General features: G+C 39.5%; 1 protein-coding gene across 5 annotated transcripts in view; it reads right to left on the bottom strand.

The window, feature by feature from the left end:
* The window catches only part of smap1 (small ArfGAP 1), a 93,147-nt gene that overhangs the window by 9,403 nt on the left and 58,405 nt on the right, over nt 1–25,339 (bottom strand). For all 5 annotated transcript variants that reach the window (XM_051076695.1, XM_051076696.1, XM_051076697.1 and 2 more), the window contains exons 7-9: nt 20,177–20,240; nt 12,655–12,776; nt 705–897 (exon numbers count right to left, since the gene is read on the bottom strand). In XM_051076695.1, coding sequence (XP_050932652.1) covers nt 705–897; nt 12,655–12,776; nt 20,177–20,240 — 379 coding nt within the window. The remainder of the gene's footprint in view (nt 1–704; nt 898–12,654; nt 12,777–20,176; nt 20,241–25,339) is intronic.

The raw sequence follows: 25,339 nt of genomic DNA, 5'->3' as shown, positions 1-25,339 counted from the left end.
CTGCCTGTAAAACCAGATGCCAAAATACAATTTAGCGATGAGAATGATGATATGATGATGAAAATCAAACATTTCTTCCTTTCACACAGTCATCGATTTCATTGTTAATAAGAATATATTGATTAGTGCAGCTTTAATATTCGCTACTCATTCAGTCTGATGACATCTTAACACTGGCTATCAAGATAAGGCTAGTGGTCATGCAGCAATGGGTTGCAATGCGGGTGCAGTAAAGCTAAATGAGGCGAGACAAAATGGAGATCGACCTTTCTGTTGCCACTTGGAGGAGATGAAAGGCTGAGAATCAATGCACAGTGGACTGGTACATTGTCAGGCAAGATACTACCTAATGTGGTTTATTAAATACTGTAGCCGTAAGAAGTCAGATGCCAACAGTAAAAGTGTAACCAGTAGGATTTTGTGCTTTGAGGTTAGAAACCGTAGTTGAATAGATTGTGCTCTAAGTCCTAATAAACTGACAGAGGACAGAGACTTACTGTATGTTTCCAGATGTGGTGATTAAACTAATCAAAATAAAGATCTCAGATTAACACATTTTTGCTTGAACTTCAAGATGTTGCTGCGTGGAGTTGCTGGTAGGGATAATCAGCTGACTTAACTTGGATAACGAAGGGTTAATAAAAATGCTGCGTGTGCGGTGCTCTGTGTGTGTGTGTGTGTATGTGTGAGTGTGTGTGTGTTACCTTGTCCTGGAGCAGGCTGTTGCTGGCTCTGTGGCTGATTGCCCACTGAGCTGCTGGCATACAGAGACAGGATGGAGTCTTTAGATAAAAGCTTCTTCTCCTCCGCCTTCGTGGTGGTAGTGGTGGAGGTAGAGGAGGAGGCAGAGCAGGAGGTGGAGGGGTCTGCCTGCTGAGGTGCTATACTGGAACCAGACTGTGAGAGGGGATGAGGAGAAAGATCATAAAATATGAATGGTTTCATCCAAACATACTTTTAATGTTATGCTGTATATATGACTTGCATTTGGTCAACCTGAACATGTCCACTCTTAGATAATACAGGGCAATAATGCCAATGCTAATGCCAATACCTCAGCAGTTACCATACATTTTTTCAGCCATAAATTCTCATAAATTAGGTTTAGCGTGTCGTTTTTTTTTTTTTAGAAAGAAGTTTCCCTGCTTTCTAACCTGCACCTGTTTTAATTTGCTCCGAGTTTAACCTGTTTGTTGTTGATGCAAATTCAACAATTCATCAATTACATCTTATTTATCTTATTGATAAATTTAGCAGCATATACATTTCCAAAGCACTAATTCATTCATCAGTACAGCACTGACATCATGTTCACCACACTGCTGCCACTACTTAAAGGAAATACTGTTCTCACTAATCAGCTAATTCCAATCACATTTACTTTGCCAATCTTTTCATTCATATTAGTTACTGTCAAGATTTTAAAAGCCCGTGGCTCAAAGGGCATACTCCTCTCCTTGTGTGGTAAGATTTTATCTGTCTAATCTTTTTCTGTTTCTGTCGGTGCCAAAGATCACTGGGTCCAGTTGTCCCCCAGCCCTGGGTCTAGGGAGGGCCAAAAATAATCTGTTGGAATAATTTGTCAAAAATAGATATAGATTTATGAAAACTTTATCTAGTATTTGTGAGTCAGATAGGAACTAATTATTTTTTATCTTCCTAATTTTCCATGACATAGTGGTTGAAAACCCCCAGTTATGCAAAAAAAAAAAGGATTGGTCTGTCACACTACTATAAGGTCTAAAATCTGACAGAGAGTATGTTCAGGCAGTGCCTGCTCTGAGTTTGACAGTTTTTCCTGTGTTTCTGTGTGATGTTTGCTCATCGTATTGGTCTCAAGTCCATACAAGTAACAAAAAAAATGTACCGAAAGACGGAGAATATATTCACTCATATATACTGTATAAATCAGGGTGAGAAAAGATGAGACAAGACAGGGAAACAGGAGAGAAGAAGGGAGGAGACAAGATAAAAATAAAAGGGAGAAGAGCAAGAGTTGAATAAAGGACAGAAAAAGGAGAGAAAAGAATGGAGGAGGCAATAGAAGAGAAGCATTGTCACAGTAAGTGAGACAGATGACATTAATTAGGCTGCAGCAAAGAGAGGTAGACATGAACTGCTGCAGACAGAACACACACACACTGTCTTGCTCATATACAAGTTTTCTTTTCTTTTTTTTTTTTTTTAATCTTTCACGCACACATCCATTATGTCTAATGGATGAAGCTGACAAAAAAGTAACACCTGCTTAAGAGCTCTATACAGGTGTGTGTGTGTGTGTGTGTGTGTGTGTGTGTGTGCAGTGAGGGGACAGAGAATGGAGAGAGAAGGGGGAGCGACAGTCAGCTGGACTTCATGAATAAGATAAGGTGAGACAATGTGATAAACAGTGGCTCCTGCAACACACACACACACACACACACACACACACACACACAGTCTAGTGAATAAACACAAATTCAATGTCACGAGTACACTTCATCCACACTTGCATATAAATTCTCTTAGCCACACACACAAACCCAACTCTAATGCTCAAGTGTACAGGCCCACACAGACACACGCGTGCACACATACACACAGCTTTGTGAGTATGTTGTGCTCAAACTGCTTAGCAGGCAGTGCTGCTCCCCTCTGTTTCTCTCTCTGCTGACTTCCTTTGACTGAGAAGGGAAGGGGGCGTGGGGCAAAGGAAGAAATAGAGGAAGGGTGGAGGATAGACGAAAAAAAAAAGAATGGGAGGGACAGAGGGGACAAGACAAGGCTACAAACAGAAGAGGAGGAGAGGATGGTGGGAAAGAACAGGAGTAAGAAAGGACAGAGAGAGAATGATGGAAGGCTGAGACAGAAAAGAGAGAGAGAGAATGAGCAGAGAGGAGAGGGAGGTGGGGAGGGACAGAGAAAGTAAGAAAGAGGATGGAGAGAATGATGGAAGTCTGAGACAGAATGGACAGAGAGCGAAGGAGCAGGGAGGAAAAGAGAAAAAAAGAAAAGGGAGGACAAGGACAAGCTGAGAGGAAAGGAGGCAGGGGTGGATGAAGGAATAAACACAGCTGAGGAGGAGAGATGGACAGCTATTCGTGCCAACACACACACACACACACACACACACACACACACACACATGCACAGGGTCCATTTTCTCTCAAGTACAGCCAGTTAAGGTGAGTCAGGTGTTGACGGAGGCAGGATGGAGCTTCCTATTAATAGCTGCAGCACATTAGCATGATACTTGCTTCTGAATAGAGCGAATGGAAGGTGAGAACAGGCAGTAAACTGTCCTCACCTGATCCGCCTGATGTCAACCAGCTATATGACATGACTAAATCAAAGAGCTAAGCCTATTTGCTGTTAAGCTTGTTTACAAAGTTTAAAAATACATTTAACAGACTTCAAATTCTCCAAACTGCAGTAATCGCCAGCCATTCAGCTTTCGTAGAATGGATGGTGTGACCCAGACAGCGTCTGCCGGCTCTGAACTGTGTGATAAGACCATCATCCAGAATGATTTAGGCAGGGAACAGCAACACGTGGAGCAAGTGGGATGCTCACCGATGGAAAGCGCTCAGAGGTGGCGCTGGTGGCGCTAAAGGATAAATCCAGTTTGGTCTTATGTTCGTATATGTACATTATATCAGTTATGATAATACTAACCAAAATAACATATGCATAGATCTCAGAACACAGCAACAACAAAAATAGTACCTAAGATGTAGAATCATCCTGCTGATTGCCATACTCCTTACCATACATTGCCATACTGCTACTGTATTTTTAATCACGCTAGCAGACACTAGGACTCTAACAATGGCAATGCCAATTGGTCTGAAATGTTTGTACAATCCTGATCTCAATATGTAGTATCCTAAGAGCTTGGTGATCCCCAGACTTTTCCTTTAGCGCCACAATCAGGTTCACATTTGTGATTTTGAACAAAGTGTATCCATGGACTGCCATGGAATTTGGTATAGATCAGGACTCAGGTCCTCCTGAGTATCTATACTCAATTTAAGTTTGTCCACTACTTTGGCTTATGACCAAAAACCTACAAAACTAATGACATACCAATGAGTATAAGCTGTTCTTCATGTCTGGTGCTAATTAGCAAATGTTAGCACAATATTATGCTAAACCAAGATGGTGACCACAATAAATATTATACCTGCTAAACATTGGCATGCTAAAGCTATCGTCATTATGAGCATGCCAACATACTGATGACAGGCTGACTCAGTTGACTCAGCTTTTAAATCCAAACTAAAAACTCATCTTAAGGCCTTAATTTTCAGTTAGCACCTATTTCTGTTTCTTATTTCAGGCTCCACTGGTTACCACTCTACTTTGGGCGGGTTGGGTCAGTCTCAATGCATCCATTTGTGTGAGGTTTCTGGCTCTTAAAAGGATGTTTTTCCTTGCCACTGTCACCTAGTGCTGCTCATGGTGGGATTTGTTGGGTCTCTCTGTAAAGTTTATAATATAAAGAGTACAGGTCTAGACCTGCTCTGTATGGACTGTGCCTGAAGATAACTTCTGTTGTCAATTAGTGCAATATAAATAAAAACTGACTTGACTTGACTTGATGTTAGCATTTAGCTCAGTCCACTGCTGTGCCTGAGTACAGTCTAACAGCTGCTAGCATGGTTATAGAAACATAGTCTTATGAACTGTGATTATAACATTTTTTCATTTTTGTCAGATTTTTCTTTCTGTTGATGGAAAAAGAATTGAAAAGACTTTTCACTCAGCAGACATTGTGACATGTGAAACACGAGTGGATCTAATAACATGATTAACTGCTGCTCTGGATTGCAACAGCTGCTGAAATGGAGCCATTTTAATGTTATTAGTAACTCCTGAACTGTACATTCCCTCTATGACAGGCCACTGTGTGAACAAGTTTGAGAACCATTGATTTAAGGAATGCCCATAGACAACCAGTGTAAAATTGAACAGTGATATAATATTACATTTGGCACTTTTCTCTGAAGTGATTTACATTTTTTCCCCACATCCCCTGCTAATGAGAGCATATTGGTTTTAATGTGTTGCTCAAGGACAGGGGGACTGAACCACCAACACTTCAATTAATGGCTGACCCAGTCTACCACCTGAGCCATAATGCATAATATATGGGCAGTCAAACTGCAATCTGAGAAGTGAGTGTAACAGGGTGGCTGATACCTTATGGTCTTTTAAAACATAATATATCACTGTCAAATTAACAGTTGTAGCAACAGTGACGCAAATGAGACAGTGAAGATGATCAGCAGCCTTTATCTGATACTGCATGTGGTTCTTAAAATTAAGGCTTCATTTGGCATAAATGCAGTTGCTTAAGACTAACAATTTTGCATCAGCCTTTCACTCCTCCCTCCATCTGTGATTGCTACACGCTAAAGCAGTATTAACTCCAGTTGCACTGAAAGAACAGTGAAGCAATCCAAGAGATTTCTTGCCAATGCTAAACAGGTGGTACACAATGTAAAATGCACCGATACATCAGTTTAGCCTCACTTGTAAAGGAAGAGATGTTTAAGCACAGCATGTAATATGTGCGTCTATCCTTTTCTTTCTCGGTCAAACTAACTTTAATACCATGCCACACACATACACATACACAAACACACACTGTCCACATAGAGTGTGATGTGTTGCTGGGATTCAAGCAGCATACTGTGTAATAGAAAGCCTCTTCAACAAGGCTCTATTCTTCTCACCCAATGTTGGTGTTGGTTGATGTTGGTTGCAGCCAGAGCTCTGAATTACCACTCTGACAGCCTTTTCCTCACTGTCGCTATTCATAGACCTCTACAGCCAAGCACGCACACACACACGCGCGCGCACACACACACACACACACACACACACACACACACACACACACACACACAAACTCTCCCTACAGTTTTCCATCACTGCTCGAAATACTCATGCACTCCCCTCTGATAGACCATCTGTGGTGTTAAAACCACACTGGGGTCTCTGTGTGTGTGTGTGTGTGTGTGTGTGTGTGTGTGTGTGTGTGTATATGTGTGTGTATTGTGTGTGCTGAAGGATTTGTGCTAATTTACTGAAAACAAAAGCAAAGCTTGGAAGTCAGAATTCGAACAAGAGTGTGCCAGAGAGGAATGGGATAGAAAGAAGAAACAAAAGAAAAAATGAAAGGAGGAACAAGAAGGAAGAAATCAATCACTGGTCAACAGTTTATTACCTCATCCCTGCCTGCCTCCTCAGCTTCTCTACTGCTCTCAACAAACTCCATTCATCTCTCTATTGCACCCCCCTCTTACAACATCTCTTCTGCATTTTCTTCTTAACTTCACTCTCCCTCTATCCCCTCACTCCTTTCTCCTATCCTGCTCCCCTTATACTCTTTCATCCCTCTCTCAGGCATTTCTAGTTTCCTTTTCCCTTCTCGCTTTCATCCTGCTTAGTACTCAATCCCAAACACAATACACATGCACAAAAGCTCCTTTTAATGTCTATGTTAACACAACAGACGCCATGTTTATCTCTGATGTTATTTGTCTAACCATGCACCGTGTAAATTTAGTGGCCCTGAGTTTTGTTGACTGGACTGAAAGCCATGCCAATAAGGACTCCTTGTTGTTGTCATCTAATAAAACCTAAAGATTTTGTACTGCTTAGATGCATGCATGAGGGACCCACAGTGTTTTAATTTTGTGGCATACAACTTTCTTTTACCATGTGGAAAAAAAGCTCTAAAAACCAACAGCAAATAACCTGTGCAACACCAAGTGGCAGAGAGATACAGTTAGGGTCTCGCTGTATAGCCAAAAGGCTAAATAGCTGATGAAGGTAAAGAAAGGACTGCAAAGGAGAGACTGATTATAATATATGAATAAATGTTGTGTTTTGAACTTTTGTGCTGCCCTCAAGTAGCCAAAATGATCAACTATTAATGTAGTGGTTGAACTTACTCAAGCTACTTCAGAAACAGGTAAACAAACCCAATCAAAATATTTCCACCAGAATGTTTGACTGCACTGTCAGGTTTATGAACTGTTCAGTCATGGTAAAAGCTTTCTTCCCACCTTGGAGCTTGGTTTTTTAAACTTTGGGCATGTTGTGTTGACATCCTGTCTACTGGTCCTACTTTAGATGAAAATGAAAATCTCTCTCTCATTGCACTGCCCACTTAGGAACTTTAAAATTGGCTGCAATTTTGGGTGCTGGGATAGTTTATGAGCACTCAGGAGAACAATATCTCTAACATCATTATGAGCAACTGGAAAAAAGTGTTGTTATGAAAGTCCTTTATCCTAAAAGTCCAAGTAATAGGCACATTTAAGCTAGAGGACCATTCTGATTTGTTCAGTATCTAGTACCCATTGTACAAAGACCAACTACTGAAAATGAGCATATATCTGTAACATTTGAATAAAATACTGTATACAATATAGCATGATGATAATCATCAATTGCCTTTTGAAGACATGACCAGGGATTTACTAAGAAAATGGTGTTGGGCCAATGTGCATGGTGTGTTTTTTTAAGTGACACACTCGGTCTGTATTCAGCTCCTGATTTACTAAGACAGCAGCTCATTACATAGTCAGCTCGTGAACTGAACCTCCTTTCAAAAGCGTGAGCTCCGACACTGACTGTGAGCACTGCTGCAGCTGTTATGCCTGGCCATAGCAGATGAAGCTGTGGCTGTATAAATGGTTAATGCTCAGACTATAGCTGCATTAGTGGTTAAATCTATCATGCTTTATTGCTCCACTCCAAAAAAGCCTTGTTAAGCCACACCAGATTTGAACCAGTTGCTGTTATTTATACAGTAATACACCAGCTTCAATACAACACCCAGTCAGCAAAACCATGACAGTTCACTAACTGACAGCAGCAGCCAGCATTAAGTCATCCCATGTCTATCATGATCACAGCTACAGTCTGTTAGAATCAGTCACGGCAGCAGTCAGTCTGAGACTAGTTAAATAACTCCACCGGTTATCTATGTAGCTGCAATGATAGAGACGTGCACCTGAGCAGACTCAGCTAGGGGTGCTCACAGTCAGCAGTGGTCTACTGCACAGCACATAATACTGTATTGTGTAACACACTTTTCTGTGGATCAGAAGGAAGGCAAAATTTATTGAGAGTGGTGCACAGTGGCACCAAGAACAAGGCAAGTGACTTTTCTGGATACATAGGCATGTTGGTCTCGAAATGATATGTGGTCAGGCACATTGTTATCACATTGCTGTCTTGAGGCAGCAGAAAGTGCACGACTGACCAGCAAAACTGAGGTCAGTAATACAGTATATCACTGTTATTTTAAGGGCACATTATCAAGACAGTAATATTTGCCTACACCAGCGGGTGCACAACGCCTAGTACACTCTGCTTGCTACACACAGCACAGCAGCGTACAAACATGCAAAATATTAAAAATGAAAAGGCATGCTGTGTGTTGTCTCTTATGTCATGGAAGTCTCTTGGACATAAATGAGGAGACATTACAAGACTTTAGAGGGCGTGATACTGAACTACATGTGCTGAGTCCAGTGAGCCCAAATACTCCAGCAGCAGCACGGGCAAGGAGAGAAGGAGGAGCTGACAGAAGAAGCTGGTATTATAATCAGCCAGGGTGCAAGCGTGCCATGCTTTTAAAGGGAATGGGAGATGGCAATATGATTGGATTATTGCATATTACACCCAAAACACAGCCATGACAGGACATATTTTCTGAACCATGTGCCTGGTTCTGCGACCTTTTTTTCCCTGCCATTAGACTAGTAAAAGTTGATTTGGAATACCCTAAACACACTTTTCCATGCTTAGACTGTTAAAATAGAGCCCCTAGTCTTCAGTTATATACAAGCTAAGTATGATAAATTTCATCACCAGAATCTTTCTTGTGGCTTGTATCCCATTTATACTGCATTCACTCTTCCTTTTCAGAGGCATGAAAATTTCCCCTACATAACTGATAGCTGCTAACAGTGCGACCTTAGTAAATTCACAAAAGTACATAATCACCCTCTATCAATATGACACCTCCTGATATTTACACATTTTTTTACAACTACTCATACTACTCATCTACTCTTTCCTTTACATCTACAACATTCTAAAACATTTTTCCTACCCGAATTTGTCCTTCTCTACTTTGTCTCATCCCTTCCTCTTTCTCCCTCGTTCCATCCTTCTCTGCCTCCCTACCACTATAGGTTAAATGTTAAATGTGTTTTGAGTTTTCTTGGTAAAACCCATTTTCTTCACTCGGGGTGGGGCAAATGAGAGACAGAGGACAGAACATATATGTATGTGTGTGTGTGTGTGTGTGTGTGTGAGGGAGAGAAGAGAGAGAGAGGAGAGGGAGAGGGAGAGAGAGGGGGGAAAGCTGGGGATAACACAAATCCTCCCCCTCCTACAAGGCTGTAATCGCATTTTTATAATTGACGTATTTGCAGATTGGCGAGTGCTCCCCGATCCCGGGTAATAGCTGCACGAATCAGCAGGCTGCCGCCTTCCTCTTTCTTCATGCACCCAGCTAATCACAGCTGTAAAGCAATATCCGCCTGCTGAATCCCAAATTCAGCCATCTGTATGAATGTGTGTCTGTAAGAGCAGGCTGATGTGTACTGACTGTCCAAAGTATGTCCTTGTGTTTACTACTGTATGTACAGGACAGGAAAGTTACGGAGATGGAAAGGCTGATAATAGAATGGCGGTGCAACAGGTAGGTTCATGGAGTTTCCTCTTGGGAGCATGAATCAGCATAGCAGATTTCGTGTCGGAGTCAGAAAGAGGTCAGAAAACAAACTAGTGTTACAAGTGGAAGTTTGGCCTGATGGTGGCACGACAGGAAAGGTCACAACATCACCTACATCCAATGGGTTTAGGTCAGGAAGCAGGAACATGCAAAGTCCATTAGTCTGTGAAATTTGTTCATTATAAACAAACAAACAAACAAAGAAAGTTAGGCAATCGCAGGCTACCCATCACACATACACATACTGGGAGTTAACTACCTTTTCTTTAAATGCTTCAGGAAATGTCAGCAAAGTCATCGACATTTCACTGGACATGGCTCAGACACAGAGAAGAAGGATCAAGTGTTGGCTGAATAAAGATCTTCTTTGAAATTTGATGGTTTAGTAATAACATGAGAATAAAAAAGGTCCTGGCGGTGATAGTGGCAGTAAACTCCATCTTCTGAATAGATGATTGTGCAGAAACAAAATGTTCTGTTTGACATTCAAGTAATAGTCTACAGGGCAGACAGTGGGCCAAAGGTGAAGGACCATATAAGAGCAGCCTGTCTGGTATTAAACAGCCACTATGGAGCAATCACTTGCAGGCTGTGAGGTGTTGTGTAACAGTCCAAGGCCTTAACCGATCTGTCTTCATATGTCTGTTCTAGCACTAGATAGAGCTCTCCATGACATGTGTATGGTAGCGTTATTTCTACTCCATTACATGTAGAATATATATATTTTTTTTTTTTTTCAAAACAGTATGCTGTGCAGCACTGTAGTAAAACCATTTGCATTGGTGAGCCTCTGAAATTATGGTTCAGAGAACAGCATGCATTATGCAGCTAAAGGTAGGTGTGAAATTCCAGTACTGTCTTGTGGTGCAGTTGGAAAAAGGTGGAGTTATTCACCACAATTTAACCACGCTTCCACAGCAAAAATGAGAGTAATGTTTATAAGAGGTTAAAAAATCTTATTGACTTTTTAAATCAGTCTTAAGAATTGTACTTTTTTACATGTTTTTGTCATCCCAACCATTTAAGAACAGATAATGAGGATCTATTTAAGAACAGAGAAGAGGGAAACTAAAGGATGTACAAGCAAAAAGCAAGGAATGTAAAAGAGAGGAGGAAGAGGACATATGAAGGACGAGGAGGAGAAGTACTGGAGCAGTGCTGTATGTTCAGATTAAAGAAAAATATATTCTTGTGAGCGAATGAATGGTGAAGTACAGCACAGAGTAGGAGGAAAAAAGAATGGGGATACAGGATACAGACTGGAATGAGCACAAAATCAGCGAGAAAAAGAAAAGGTGTGTGTGACAGAGAGAGAGAGTAGACCATGTAGCAATATAAATAATTTGTATTTCTCGTGTGACTTGAGAATCTCATGATGCAAAGTCACTTAAATGATATGCTCTAACAGACGGAAACCTTCAGTTACCGCTAGAGTTTGGCCTGCACCTACAAAGTGTAAATCATGTTGACTACTTTGTATTGCATTTTCCATCAGAACATTATTTTATTGAGTTAATAAAGCTTCTGTAGCCATATAAAAGAAAAATTACAGAGCTTATTGATGAGCTGCAATAATGGGTGCAGCCATTCTCCAAGCATTGTTTCTGGATGTTACCGGATGTCTTAAAGTAAACAGGAATGTTAATGGGTTCAATATTCTTCATAAAAGTAATTTCCATTGTCAGGGAAATTAAGAAGCACAGAAACTGTTGTTACTGTTGTCATGCCTGCCAAGTTTCCAATTAATCATAGTAACCACTCAAAGTTGCTGGTAATTTTTGCGACAGTCCTTGGTTTCAAACAGAATTAGACTAAATGAGCTGATCATTCTGTAATCATATTTTTTTCTAGCTAAAAGTAAAACGCTAGATTGTATCAGCTCTAGCTAGCTTGCTAATTAACATTAGCTTAAAATCTAAAGCTGAAAACTCTTATGTACAGTATTCAAAGTATTCAGACCCTTTGCTCTGGCTCTGCAGAAGTGATTAGGTGCAACTGAGAACCGGAAAAACAAGTATCTGGAAAATACAGTGAAGAGTGTCTTAAAGTCTTTCTCAAAAAAAAAAAAAAAAAAAAAGACATCCAACAACATTTTTCCTCACTTTTTCTCAACTTTGTACCATGCATAATAACAAACATACAAATACCATCTTGTTTCGTGTTTGTCGTTTTTGACATTTACTGATACAGGATGCTTTGTCAGAGAAAAGTCAGATATAAATATAAACTCTAGATATCATATGTTCTGCCTTTCTTCACAGATAATTCTTTAAGGTAGCTTTCTGATATCATCCATGCCCTGGATGATCAAATCTGTCATCAAAAATAAAGGCAGACATAGACAATATTAAAAGCATAAAAGAACTTTTGCTGTAGTTGGCTTTTACATATGGATCTTTCATTATACTTTAATGAATCTAATGTTTCTACTTTTTAAATGAATTGGCCTCATTCTCCATTTGGCTAAAAACAAACTGTAATACTTGATTAATTAACTGTATTAAATGGAGCCCTGCGATGCACTGGCGATCTGTCCAGGGTGTACCCCGCCTTCTTGCCCAATGACAGCTGGGATAGGCTCCAGCCCCCCCGCAACCCTTAACAGATAAGCAGTATAGATAATGAATGAATGTATTAAATGGACAGGACTTTTACTCAACATTTTAGTGATATTACCCCACTACTCCCAGCTGCTATCTCCCCTGTACCAGTTCACCATTATTCCTCTCTTTTCCACATAGGTCCACTCCTCTGATGGACACTGGTTAAATGAATTCAGTAAAGGGGAGTCTATGACAGCTTACTTTGATATGATTCTCAGAGCTTGTGTGTCTACGCATATCAGAGAGATGGCATGTTTATTGTTAGAGTGTGAGTGTGTGAATGGAAATTTGTGTGTGTTTGTGTGTTACCTGAGCCTGCTGCGTGTTGTTGGCTGAAGGGAGAGGGTTGGAGACCATTGGTCCAAAGATGTCCAGTTCATCGCTGATCGGTGCAGCGCTGCCAGGGCTCTTCCCACCACCCTCTGGAGCATCTAAGGAAGATGGATTTCCTTTACTACAAATAACATCAGATATAGTTTTATCCAATTTAAAGCAGGGCTGTGCGATATGGCCAAAAATGTTATCACAATAAAACTTTTCCTATCAGTCGATATTGATAATTATCAAGATAAATGTCGAATCATTATTTCTTTCACATTTAAAGGCTTTCACAAATCTGAGGATGAAACACAATTATAATGATAAAATCTGACCTGAGTAATGTAAAACCTAACTTGTGCAATGTGTACTTGTATTGGCCATGCCTATGTTTTTGTTATGTTTGTTTGTTTGTTGTAATTTTCAGCATGTCCAGCCAGGATGGATCAAACTCACTTACTGAATCAGATAAACAAACATAAAGATGAGAAACAGACACAGAAAGATCATAACCAGAAAGACAGAGAAGAGTGAAGTGAAGGCACTGACACAAATTGGGATTATTAATATGACCTTTACATATACACATGGAGGAAAATGTAGAGGAATGATGCATTCGCACACATTTCCAAAGCTCCCCACAGTGCTCAATTTACAATTACCACACTTATAAATTGGAACATCCTGAGGAAAACTGTGATGATTGTGCTCCTTCAGAAGTCAGCTTTGCTCTGAAAATAATTTATTTATAGTCTCCTTTTTGTGCCCTTGGAATATGACTTACTAATTCATTGTCTGTGACTGCAAATCTAATTGACATGTTGTCACAGAGCTGGTTTAATTTGGGTATTTTCATTAAAGTTCTGTTGAATTAAAAATACTCTAATATTGTACAACAGCAACATTTTGAAAATAAGAACTGGACAATGGATATTATACTGATTTTAATTTTGCATATGTTTTGAAACTCATGTACTGGTACTGGGTTGATGATAAAACACCTTTTTTACATCATATATTTTGACATGTAGTAGCAGAAAAGGCACAGGTCTGAGTAATAACATTAATTAAGGATGGCTGCATTCCATTTAGGTGTGCCAGTTCCAGGGTCCTGGTACTGTGCATGTTGATGTTCTGGACTGAGCCATTGTTGCGGTTATTAGTGACACCTCTTCCTGATATGACAAGTCAAAATGATTATCTTGCACAAAAGGTGAAAAAATGAATCTGACACTGTAAATTGTGGATGGCTACACCACTGCACAACATGAGGAATGGCAATACACAATAACTAAATTATGGGCAAAGCCCTAGCCTAAGCCCTAGACATTTTGCTAACAACTCAGTATTAAATATATGGAAAAGTAATAATAAAATTACTGTTTAGCTTACAAGACTTACAAAATTCAAAATATAAAGAAAAGACAATCCTTTCATCTCACTCTTATAAACACACAAGTGTATTTCTCAAAATGTTTAACTATTCTTTTTACAGTTCCTCTTGTTAACATTGAGCAAAGTAAGAGCCGTATTTGATAACAGTTAACAGGGATAGGGAATCTTTTGCGGCCAAAGACAAATTTAAGTCTCATGGAATTTCTGATCTGGGTTCAGATCAAACACATTTGCTAAATTGCTCTTTACATTGTTTAAACTAGAGTATCATTATGGAAAGACTGTGCTGTCTGGACAGAGACCCTTTCCCATGCTGCTGAGGAAGGAACCTCAAGTACACAGTGTACACTCATTGGCAAGAAAGTGAGAGAGAGTGATGGAGAGGCAGACAGAGGGAGGAGAGGAATTATGTGAAAGGAAAAAGAGAGTGAACTGGGTGTGTGTGAGAGCAAGTGAGCAGCGGAGGTCATTTATATAACCACAGTGATGCAACATCTATAATTTAGCCCTTTTAAAGTGTGAACAAGACTGAGCTCCTTTAGCTAGACAGCAGAACACAAGGAAAACTATCTACTGTGAGAAAGCCAGAAAGACCACTCAACATCCTTTTAAACCAATTATTAAAACTCATTTTCAAAGGATTACTTTGACTGTGATGTCTTCCATCCTAATTTAAACTATTGATTTTTTTTTGCCCTCTATCCATCCTGTGATGCTTTCACATCATTTATGAGCTTGAGGTTTTATTTTGCCTGTTAAAATCACTTTGTAAATTGCCGTAAAAATGCTTTAAGAATAAAGCCTACTCTGATAATGATTATTACTTAAGGGGCGAGCAAGAATGACAGATGTGTGTAGTGAGGAAGAGCAGAGAGAGACAGGATTTCATGTGCATCAATTACCCTCTTACCACCCTGCTCCTCCCTTACCAAAAACTCATTCACCCATTGCCATGGTAATGAGCCACAGGGAGAAAAGGGCCTATCATTCTCATCATCATCACTGCCATGGCGGGCAATGTGCCCACCATCCTTTATTATGGGATGGAGCCACTTCTTGAGAGCACTCTCAACTTCACCATGGAAACAGACCAAAAGTTCAGCCTGGTGGGGGGGGGTATAATCACCCTGAACTCCTTTGCCCCGAGTACTGACACACAAATACACACACACACACACACACACACACATATAGGCCTTCCCAGTACCTCCAGTGAATACAGCGACCTCATTCAGCAGAAGGAGGCTGTCACATTAAGGACTTGGCCACCACCACAGCCACTAAAATTAAGCCCTGGATCGATTCTAATGCAATAATCCAGTATGCTTTAAGACAAACACATGTGATAATGTTCCATGATTGTGTTGTTCTAACGGTCAACATGCTGTTTCATGTGTTTTCCTGTCAAAGATTAAGTTCCATAGTTTTTTTTATCTTTGTGGTGTAACAGCCATAAACCAAAAGATATGTTAATTTAACCCACTTTTCCCCAAAACACAAGTCACAACTAGGGCATGAAATGAAGCTTGTCTGGTCCCCTGCGAGTGATTCTGGGAGTCCAGAAAAAGGAACATGAGCCCAGTTGGTGACCACAGTCATTAGCTCTGGGTAGAAAAAGTCATTATATAGAGGAAGGTGAGGAAATTGGACATGGAATTACCTGCTAGTGGTACAATATGTTTGTTTACACAAGATAAAGGTAGTAAGACACCACCTCTTGCGGTGTACCAGAAGGTGCGGTGATATCAAATGATGAACAGAAAATGTATTAGGCTATATTCTGATGTTGGTGTTTTGATGCAACTCGAAACATTAGTAATGGCTTGTGCTGCAGAAAAACAGCCTGCACTTCCACAATTTTGAGGGTTGAATGGTTATAAAACCAGAGTGAGACCTCTATCCAAACAAACAGGCAGAAATGGTGGATTTGCTTTCAAGTTTATAGGAAAACTAGTGGGTTCCTGGGTCTTTGGGCTTACAATGATACTACCACGTATATAAACAACTTGGCAGCAGGATACATAAAGAATGCATTGAGGGCCATAGGTGGTCAGTAGCCAAACAGGGGCACAACAGGGAATTTTTTTTATCCAGCTTTGTTTGTCATGTGTCCACTCTAACCTGGCTAATTTTTTTAAATGCCTTTTATATGTCAAAGACATCCTCAGGCAAATTTTGGAGTGTCTGAAAGCCTGAACAAAAGAAAAGCGGCATAATTTGTTTCATCTTTGATCTTTTGGTAAGTGGCTGCATTTATATGGTCCTTTTATCCAAAGTGTTTTACAGTTTGTATCTCATTCAACCACTCACACTCCCTATGCAACCATTAAGGTGCTAGCCTAATCATCAGGAGCAGTTTGGGGCTCAGTGTCTTGCCCAAAGACATTTTAACATGTGAATCATTAACCCTGTGAGTGGTAGTGGATTACCTGTTTTACCTCCCAAGTCACAGCTGCTTTCTATTTCGGTCAAAAATAGAAAGCGGCTGTTTTAGTCTGAAAACAACCAAACTAATGCTTCACAGCCAGCCAGATAAGGAGGAGCAGGCACCAGTACTAGTACTAGTAATGTACCAGGAAAGGTAGTAATACACTTTTGTCAAACCCCAAGGATATTACACACAGTGTGTCCACAGTGTGTAATATCCCTTATCCCTAGCTGAAAGCAGACCTTCAGTATTTGGATCAAACAGTTTGTGAGAAGTAATGTGAGCCAAAATTAATAGCTACACCTGTTGTTTTAATGTGCCAGATACATACTTAATTATGCATATCATGCAATTATTTTTACTATTAAATCCTCAGTTATACTTGCGTGCGGACATGTCCACAGACAGCAAAATGCTTTATCTGTTTTACTACTTAGCACAAAAACATAGTGCAGAGAGCAAGAAAGTGGTGTGTTCGACCCAGTTACAACAGAAGAGCATAGTGGGTGTGCGGGCCCCGCTGTGTGGGCACTATGTGGTATTTAGGTAAACATAAGTATCAGATTGGATTTGAGGCCAAACAGCTTGATCATGACATTCCCACTTTTTTACATAACTTTATTGTCATACAGTTCCGGACAAAGCTTATATCTAAACTAAATCACTAAAATGTGTAGTATGTGTTTCAAGATATCTCTACTCTGGAGACTGCTTTAAAAAGCTCAGTTTTTAAGATCAGAAAATCAGAGACCACAATGATGAGACAACATGGATACAAGTATATGAGAACCATTACGGAAGAGGACTGAGCTAGAAGTGAGAGGGGCGTAGAGACAGAAAAAACAGACACCAATAGACAGGGGTGCTCCATCAATAAGGTTTTTGAAATTGACTCAGTAGCTCCTGAACACATCTATTTTTGTCAGGAAGGAACATCTAACATTAGAGTTTTCGGAGAAAGCGAGGAGAAAAACCACAGATGGAATAAGAATTCATGTAACTTCACAATAATGTTTTAATCCCCCCCTATAGCCTGCTAAAGTGAACAGAGGACGTGAAAGGAACACAGATACAGAAGCAAAGGGACAATATGGCTCTTTGACAGCTGCATGGAGGGATGGAAGGAGGAGCAGAGGGATGTGTGAGTGCTCAAAGCACAGTGCCACGTATTTGACTTATTGATTATGTGTGAAATCTCATCCACTCGACATGGCTGCAAGGTGTGTAGCATTGGTTATTTATAGCAGGGCGTCCACTCTCACTCTTCCATGCTGTGGTCAGGAATTTTTGATCAATGCCATATCCACCAGCTCTTTCTTCTGTCAGCGCAGTTTACCCCCAGCTGTCATCTAATCTAATCTAATCTAAGCTTTGTATTGGGGAAGCATAAGGTGATTGCATATTACAAATTTATGGTGAAACCCTGAAACACCCGCCCTCTCTCTGCTGTGTTTTTACTGTTCAGGATTAAGGTCAGTGAGGATGGAGCAGAATGCCCTGGCAGTTAGCGGGCCAAGACACATTCCATGTACTCAAAATGTCACAGGTTTGAATCCAGCTTGTGACCTTTGTTGAATGTCATATCCTCAGTGCATTCAATCTTCCCAGATATTCTGCTGTTGTGTTCTTTAATAAACCACAAATTCCATTAAAATGCATGCATGCAGGAGATAAAGAACATGTGATCAGTTTGCCATCTTAACTGTGAGCTTGGTAATTTGTCAGACTGATGAAAATTCGTGGCATTTGTTGTGTCACGATGGATGGTAAGGGCTGCTACTAGGAATTTGAGGTCTCTAACTCCTGTGTATTAATTGCAGTCATAGAGGTGTGAGTTGTTGTGCCCAAAAAGATGCAACAAAACTAGTAGTAGAGTCACACACTGCAGTTCGCCAATGATAAGTGTCTGAGGGTATCAAATGTCTGCATTTTTCCAACCTCAGTGTGTGCACTCAAAATAAATCAGCGGTGCATCTAAATCATTTTCACATTTACACACCAAGTTTTACCTGCATATGCAGTAGAATGCTGTACTTTGGAGCCTTACTGTGGTAAAGGAGAGCAGTGGTGCACCATTAGCAGGCTGAGATGGATGAAACATAGAACAGTACAGTAAAGACAGGATTGGATTTGATACCAGTCCATTAAAATATGCCCGGATCAGCCTAAGTACCTATCCTTAGGATTAGCTCGGGACATTGCCAGTCCCAGATATGGTATTTCAATTGATTGAGGAAACATGTCAAAATAAGAGCAAGAGGAAATGATCTCAATATTGCAAATTACAGCTTGCATGTTGTACATGTGGTGAAAGAGACCCTTGAAGTAAGGAGGTGACGTCGATGGGAGCCAGATCACTGAAATCAATAGAGTCTCAATTTTGGTCTGACTACACCTTGAAGATAAGTCTAATCATCACAAAATAAGAGAAAACACATGAATGGGTATACCATTGCCGTGTAGGGACGAATTCTAATTCAGCAAATCCAATCTCTCATATATCTATGTGCAGTAAATCTATTATCGACATTTTGAAAAAGCATTTGATAACTACTTTTTTCTTTTACATTTTTGCTCTAAATTTTAAAGCTACAAAAAGTGTAACTGTTTCCCTCTCCTAAAACCACCTTTTAGCTCCGTAGCTCTATAGTGTTTCTATGCCTTTTTCAGTATCCAAATTTAAGGTTGCTGTTCATGTGATGTCCACACTGATATGTTTAATCAGCCACTCCAATCATTTTGTTCCTTTCAGGATTTGTACAAAACTAGCTAAAGATTTACCACTCTATGGCTTTTATAGCTTGCTCAAAGATTTTCCATAACTAAATGGTTGCTTGATTATTCTAAAGGCAATGAGACAACTACTATTTCAAGTCGAATTGATACATGTGAAATGTAGGTCTAGTAATATGTTGGTATAATGTTAATTAGACATTCAAACCCCAATTTCCACAATGGGCAGATTTAATTACAGCTTGCTTGCAGATATATTAGATATGGCAGTCTAAAGGCACTAATGAAGCATATATATGTATATGTATAACTGCTAAATGATATAATAGAATAATCAAAATCTCAAGAGGACATTACTGAACCTGCAGACCTTCATTTAAGTTACAATGATGAACAAACAAACACTGTCCTGATACATAAAACCATAGATTTCAAAGAAGGTACACTTTCTTTTTCACATAACCGTATTACTAACTTCAAACAGAGAAAATAAATCTTTTGGAGTGGCCCAGTTAGAGCCCAGACCTTAACCCAAAAAAGTGTTCACAACAGAGATCCTAAGAATATGGCTTAGCTGAAGCAGTTCTGTAGAAAGAATGGTCCAAAATTCCTCTTGAACTTGAACCAGAAGTGCTCATTTGAGGTCACTGTTTCCAAAGGCGGTTCAACCACTTATCAAATTAGGGAGTTCACTTCCTGCAAATGTTTAATGGGTGTGTTCAGTAAAGACACAATAGATTGTTTGTGTCTTATTAGCTTTAGCACATTGTGTTTTCCATCCTTGGCTCAGATCAGATCACAATTAATGACCAATTAATGCAGAAGACCAGGTCATTTCAACATATTTTTTCTTGTCATTGTATTTGACACATTAGGCAGACAATTGAATACAGGCTGAAGTTACTGTATTGTCCAAGGGTTATTATAGTGTTGGTTAATAGAAGGTTACCAGCTTACCCAGGCCCAGCAGGTCCACAGCTGGCTCTGTGCTTTTCTTGGGACTGGCTCTGCACTCTGACTGCTGAGAAGCACAAAGAAAAAGACAAGAGTGTAAAGAAATGATTTAGTATAATGTCCAATCCACCAAAAAGACACAGAGCAACATTAGCATTCATCCTCAGTAATGTCTCTGTCCACTTTATGAATGTTAGGTGGACAGAAACAGAGCATTTAGTTCTGTTTTGGTCTCCACCAACTGAAAAAGCTGGCTTATTTTAGCTGCTTAATGCACCACTATGTTCACCAGTTAAACACACATTATATATATACACATTGTTGTACTGCTCTTTGGTGCTAGTTAGGTGGTATACAATGAGTTCAACAAAACATTTCCTTGAAGATATCTGCCTGCTGGAAATGTGGAAATGAAAGGCAATAGGTACCTCATCTAAATTCTTTCTTTAATAAATATTTGCAGGTTAGTCAGCAGTATACTACCCTTGATAATATTGTTTATGATTAGCAATCGTGCTCACTGAGTTTTTGAACTGAATACAAAACAGGAGAGTAGAGTAAAAAAAAGAAGTAGTGGGGCACTAATAGCAGCACATGATATAATATTGTACATATTTCATATATACTTCACTGCTTTTTTCTCTTAGTTTTTGCACATCCATTCTTAGATGAAAACATTGCACATAACTATATTGCAAATTAAATTATTCTCCTGTATATATTTTACTTTTTTTTTTCATAATTTTTGTTGTTACCTATTGTTTCTGTCTCTGCTGCTGTGACACAAGAATTTCCCTCACACAATCAATAAAATACATCTATCTATCTATCTATCTATCTATCTATCTATCTATCTATCTAAGAAAAGGATGGAGAAAAAACAAAATGAAAGACAGATAGGAGGGGGAGGGAGAGATTAAAAGTCAAAGGGTACAAGAATGAAGAGGGGAGGATGGTGACAGATAGATAGAGATTTGAGAGAAAAATGTGGTGAGGGAGAGAGAGTAGGGTTGACATGTGGGCCATGAGAGATCTACAACGCTGGTAACAAACCCAATTTCCCCCAACAAAAGATCGATGGACCACATTAGATTCAATGTCGTTCTAATCCAAAGCAATGAAAACAATTACCATGTCCACGCCTAATCAAGAATGCATTGGCCCCGAATTGATGTGTGTGGGGACTGCAGCAAAGCTTGAACAGCAGCGGTGTGAAGCGCAGTAGGAAGGTGGTTTGTATACAGCGGCAAAAGGTTGGTTTGTGCTGCGCATTCAAATTAACCAACACTGAAGTGCAGTTGTACAGGAACTGAAATTAAGGAATCACAGGAACAGCAATGATAATACTAGAAGTAGAAGTGATAAAGGTAGAGAAGACAAACTTAGTAAGATATTCAGATGTTCGGTCAGAGCTACTTATGCCAAGCACTTGATGACCATTTATAGCAAATGGTTGTGCAGTTTGCTTTGCTGAACAAAAAGGCTCTCAAAAAGGCCCTGAAGAAGGTTCTGCTGGAGATCCCATCCTCCCTTACCACATGCATCTTAGTCAACAAAAGCAAAAGCCTAGCACATAAAGAACAGTTAGGGATGGTGAACGAACCTATGGCAGCAAAAAGGGTTGATATGAAGGCATCAGTACAATAGTGAGAAGCTAATAAAGGATGCCATGAATGACTGACATAATTCTAGCCTAGTCTGATTCTAGTATGATTACTAGTCAGCTGGTAGACAAGCAGCTAATAAATGAGCCAGTTATAGTGGAGCATGAATGAAGCAGCTGTACCATGTTTCATGTGTAGTAATGTTTACTCAGTAAAAGGCAGTATCACATTCTACGTAAGCATAGATTTTGGCTTCCCATTTTGGCAGATTAACTTCTTTAAATATCAGCTGTAAAACCAATACAAAATTCTCCAGTTCTGCTTTTGAAGTAAGGTTTTGTGTAGCATAACAGACTTGATATGGTTCCACAGATTTTTTTTAACCAATAGTAATATGATACCTCAACTGGTACAGAGCATCTATCTTGTCCAATAACATTTTTTTCCCCTCAGAATTAATAGCTGTATATCCCACCATGTGGAATGCATTGGAATTATTATTATGTAAGGTAACATAGGCCAGAGGATAAAAGGATGTGAATCATTCACCACAACTAAATAAATATAAGTGATTGTTATAATCAAGCCATTCTGTCTAAAACTCTTTTAGGACATCTTCCAATAAACAGTATTTACACTGAAACTCAATTCAAACTTATACTAAGGATTCAGTAGAATTCCCAGTTCTTAAAAACAAATCCATAGCTGAAAAAAAGTAGACAGATTAAAGTATATAACAAATACTAAACAAACTGACAGTTTAAAAAAAATCAAGTTTCACTGCAACTTCTACTGATGAAGTGCAAATGTAGCCAAGGAGATACCACCAGTATGTGAAGACTTGTGCTCATAACACAAGACATTATGGCCAACGTACGGCCAACATAAAGTCAGTATCCAGTATCTGGTGGCATCTCGTAAATTTAAGGGAAACAGTAAAATCATAGGTCAACATCTATAAACTACCTAAATATAAAAAATATTCACTACAAAAATAGCACGAAAGAATAAAAAAGATGCATACTATTATCAATCTAACTCAAACTGGTCACTAAAGACTATTTGCAACAAGAAAAAAAGCATGGCATGCCTGTCCGTTTGATTTCAGACATTTCATACCATGTATAGTGTTAAAAAATTTGGATTACATAGCCCTTCAATGCTACAGCCCACACAGCTGCTGTGTGACAGAGAAGAAAGAAATAAGAAAACCTTAAATGTCAGCGTGCATAAAAAGCCTAAATCCCCTGCTAAGTTCAGAACGATTTGGATAGACATGCTGGCAAAAATTGTCTCTTCACACTGACAGACAACTTGGGTTTTCCTGCCCACAAACTGGTTTTGGACATCCCTTGTAATTAGTTATCCAGGGTGACACAAAGTGATGCAGCTGACAGATGGCCAGCGACAGACCGATTGGCTGTCAGGGTCTGTTGTGTTTGAAGAGAAAGAAAAAAGGGAATTGAAGAGGAGGCTAGCAATCAATAACCGCCCCCCACCCCCCACCCCCCCCCACCAGGTGAATAGAGTCTTTGGTGATGACGGCGATGCCAGTTTGAATGAAAACCACTGGGCAAAGCAAACCCTCTGATGACAGCTGTCACATCAGATTGCTGTCAAATACACAGCAGACAAAGCCATCAGCTGGCAGCTGTCACGCTGAATGTCTGAGTGGGGGCAAAGTCTGCTGTAAGTTTGTCCCTGATGTACTCTGCTGAAGCCAAGACAAGAGGACAAGAGTGACAAGTGAGTGAAGTACTGCTGAGTCCCATCTATCTTCTTTTACCATACAAGGTTTGTTAATACTGCCTTCAAGCGTAGTAAGCTGTTATCTTGATAAATGCAAGACCATTAATATTGCTAAAGCAGTTCAAGCATTCAATTAATATAACATTGTAGACATTAATTCCAGTAGTACTTTGCTTTTTTTTTTCATTCCATGTTAACTTGCTATAAATAAAACTCAATGCATTCTGCAAGTGTTTCATGAAAGCCAATCAGAAAAGGAAGTTCTTAATGTCTTTGTGCTGTAAAAAGGCTTTAAATGTGAAACACCTGTACAGGAAGTATTGACGATATTGAAAGAAGCTTAATATTGAACCAAAAAAAAAAAAAAACAACCAGAACAGGACACATGATCGATTGGGAAGGCTCACAGTCAAAGTCGTCAACATTCAACACTGATGAAACCTGCATTTGCTGATAAAACATGGGATATGTGATTAAAAGCTTCAAAAAAGTGGAGATTATTTCACACAGAGACAATAACACTTCCTGCACAGATGTTTCACATTAATAGCCTTCCATCAGCTCAAAGGCTAATGAAGGTCAAGATACTCTGATGAGTACTTTTTGAAGACCTTTTACTGTACAAGGTAGTGACTATAGTTCATCACTCAGGGATTCCAGCATTTCCACATGAAGTTCAAGGTGACAAATATTAAATAAAAAATGTCAAAAAATTATTTAAAATATATTTTTTTTAATTTATGCAGACAAACAAATGCCAGGGGACTCACGAGGCAAAGAATTATTCAAGATAGGGAGCAAGCTGCCAGAAATGGTAATACTGTATATAAATATTCATTGAGAACATGTAACTAGACCTAAGATCCCCAGGGTACCTGTGGCATCCTAATTACTTCAAAGCATGAGATAATGCTATTATAAAAAAGAGCTTGATGAGACGATAAGCAGCAGTTTGAAAGCAGGCAGCAGCTTGTGCTTCTGCACGCAGCTTACATTAAGTGGACAGTACAGGGTGACATCTCTCTAAAGGAAAACAGCAGACTGAACATGCACACAGTGGCATGACATTTACTGCTGTAGATTTCTATCATGTTCAGCACCTGCACATCAGGCCAAACAATAGAGAAGAGAGAAAAAAAGAAAGCTGCTGCCAAGGCAGCTGAATAACATTACAATAACGAGCAAATAATGTGGTTTTCATTGTGAAACTTAAAGGGCAGCTTTCTCAGACAGGAATTACACTGAGATCAGTCTGAGAGGATTTTCAACAGATATGTCCAATGGATATAGAATAATACACAAACTTCAATCCAAAAATATTACTTATTTCTCACTTCAATTTACTCAAACACAGACATGACACTCATGTTGTCATATTGGCCAGTGTATTTCACATAACTCCAAGCTGTTTTCCAGTTGGCTGTTTTATAGTTTTGAGTCATAGCAGCAGTCACACTGTAAGATTTTGGTGTTAAATTTCTGTGGCCTGTTTGTGAATGTGTTTTAGAGTGAGTTCAATGAACACCATTTTGGACTGGTAACCAGTGTTTCTCTATGTTTCTCAAATGACTAACAATTCTTTTTTGGGACTTTTTGCACAGTATATTGCTTGCTTACTAGGCTTACCATGTAGTGCAATAGTCCCAGTTTGGGGGACAATGTTGCATGTCATCACCCTCTCCATCACCACATTTCTTGTCACTCTCTACAGTAGGTTAAAGGCAAAACACCTAAAAACAAAAAAATTTCAAACAGTGTGAAATGTACCTAAAAATCACACAAAATATGAGCTATCAATCGCTTTAGTCCACAT

This window comes from Lates calcarifer, linkage group LG16_LG22 (assembly GCF_001640805.2).
Source record: "Lates calcarifer isolate ASB-BC8 linkage group LG16_LG22, TLL_Latcal_v3, whole genome shotgun sequence".
Classification (NCBI taxonomy): domain Eukaryota; kingdom Metazoa; phylum Chordata; class Actinopteri; family Centropomidae; genus Lates; species Lates calcarifer.
The sequence above is the reverse complement of the archived record's forward strand: the minus strand, read 5'-3'. Positions and strand labels throughout refer to the sequence as shown.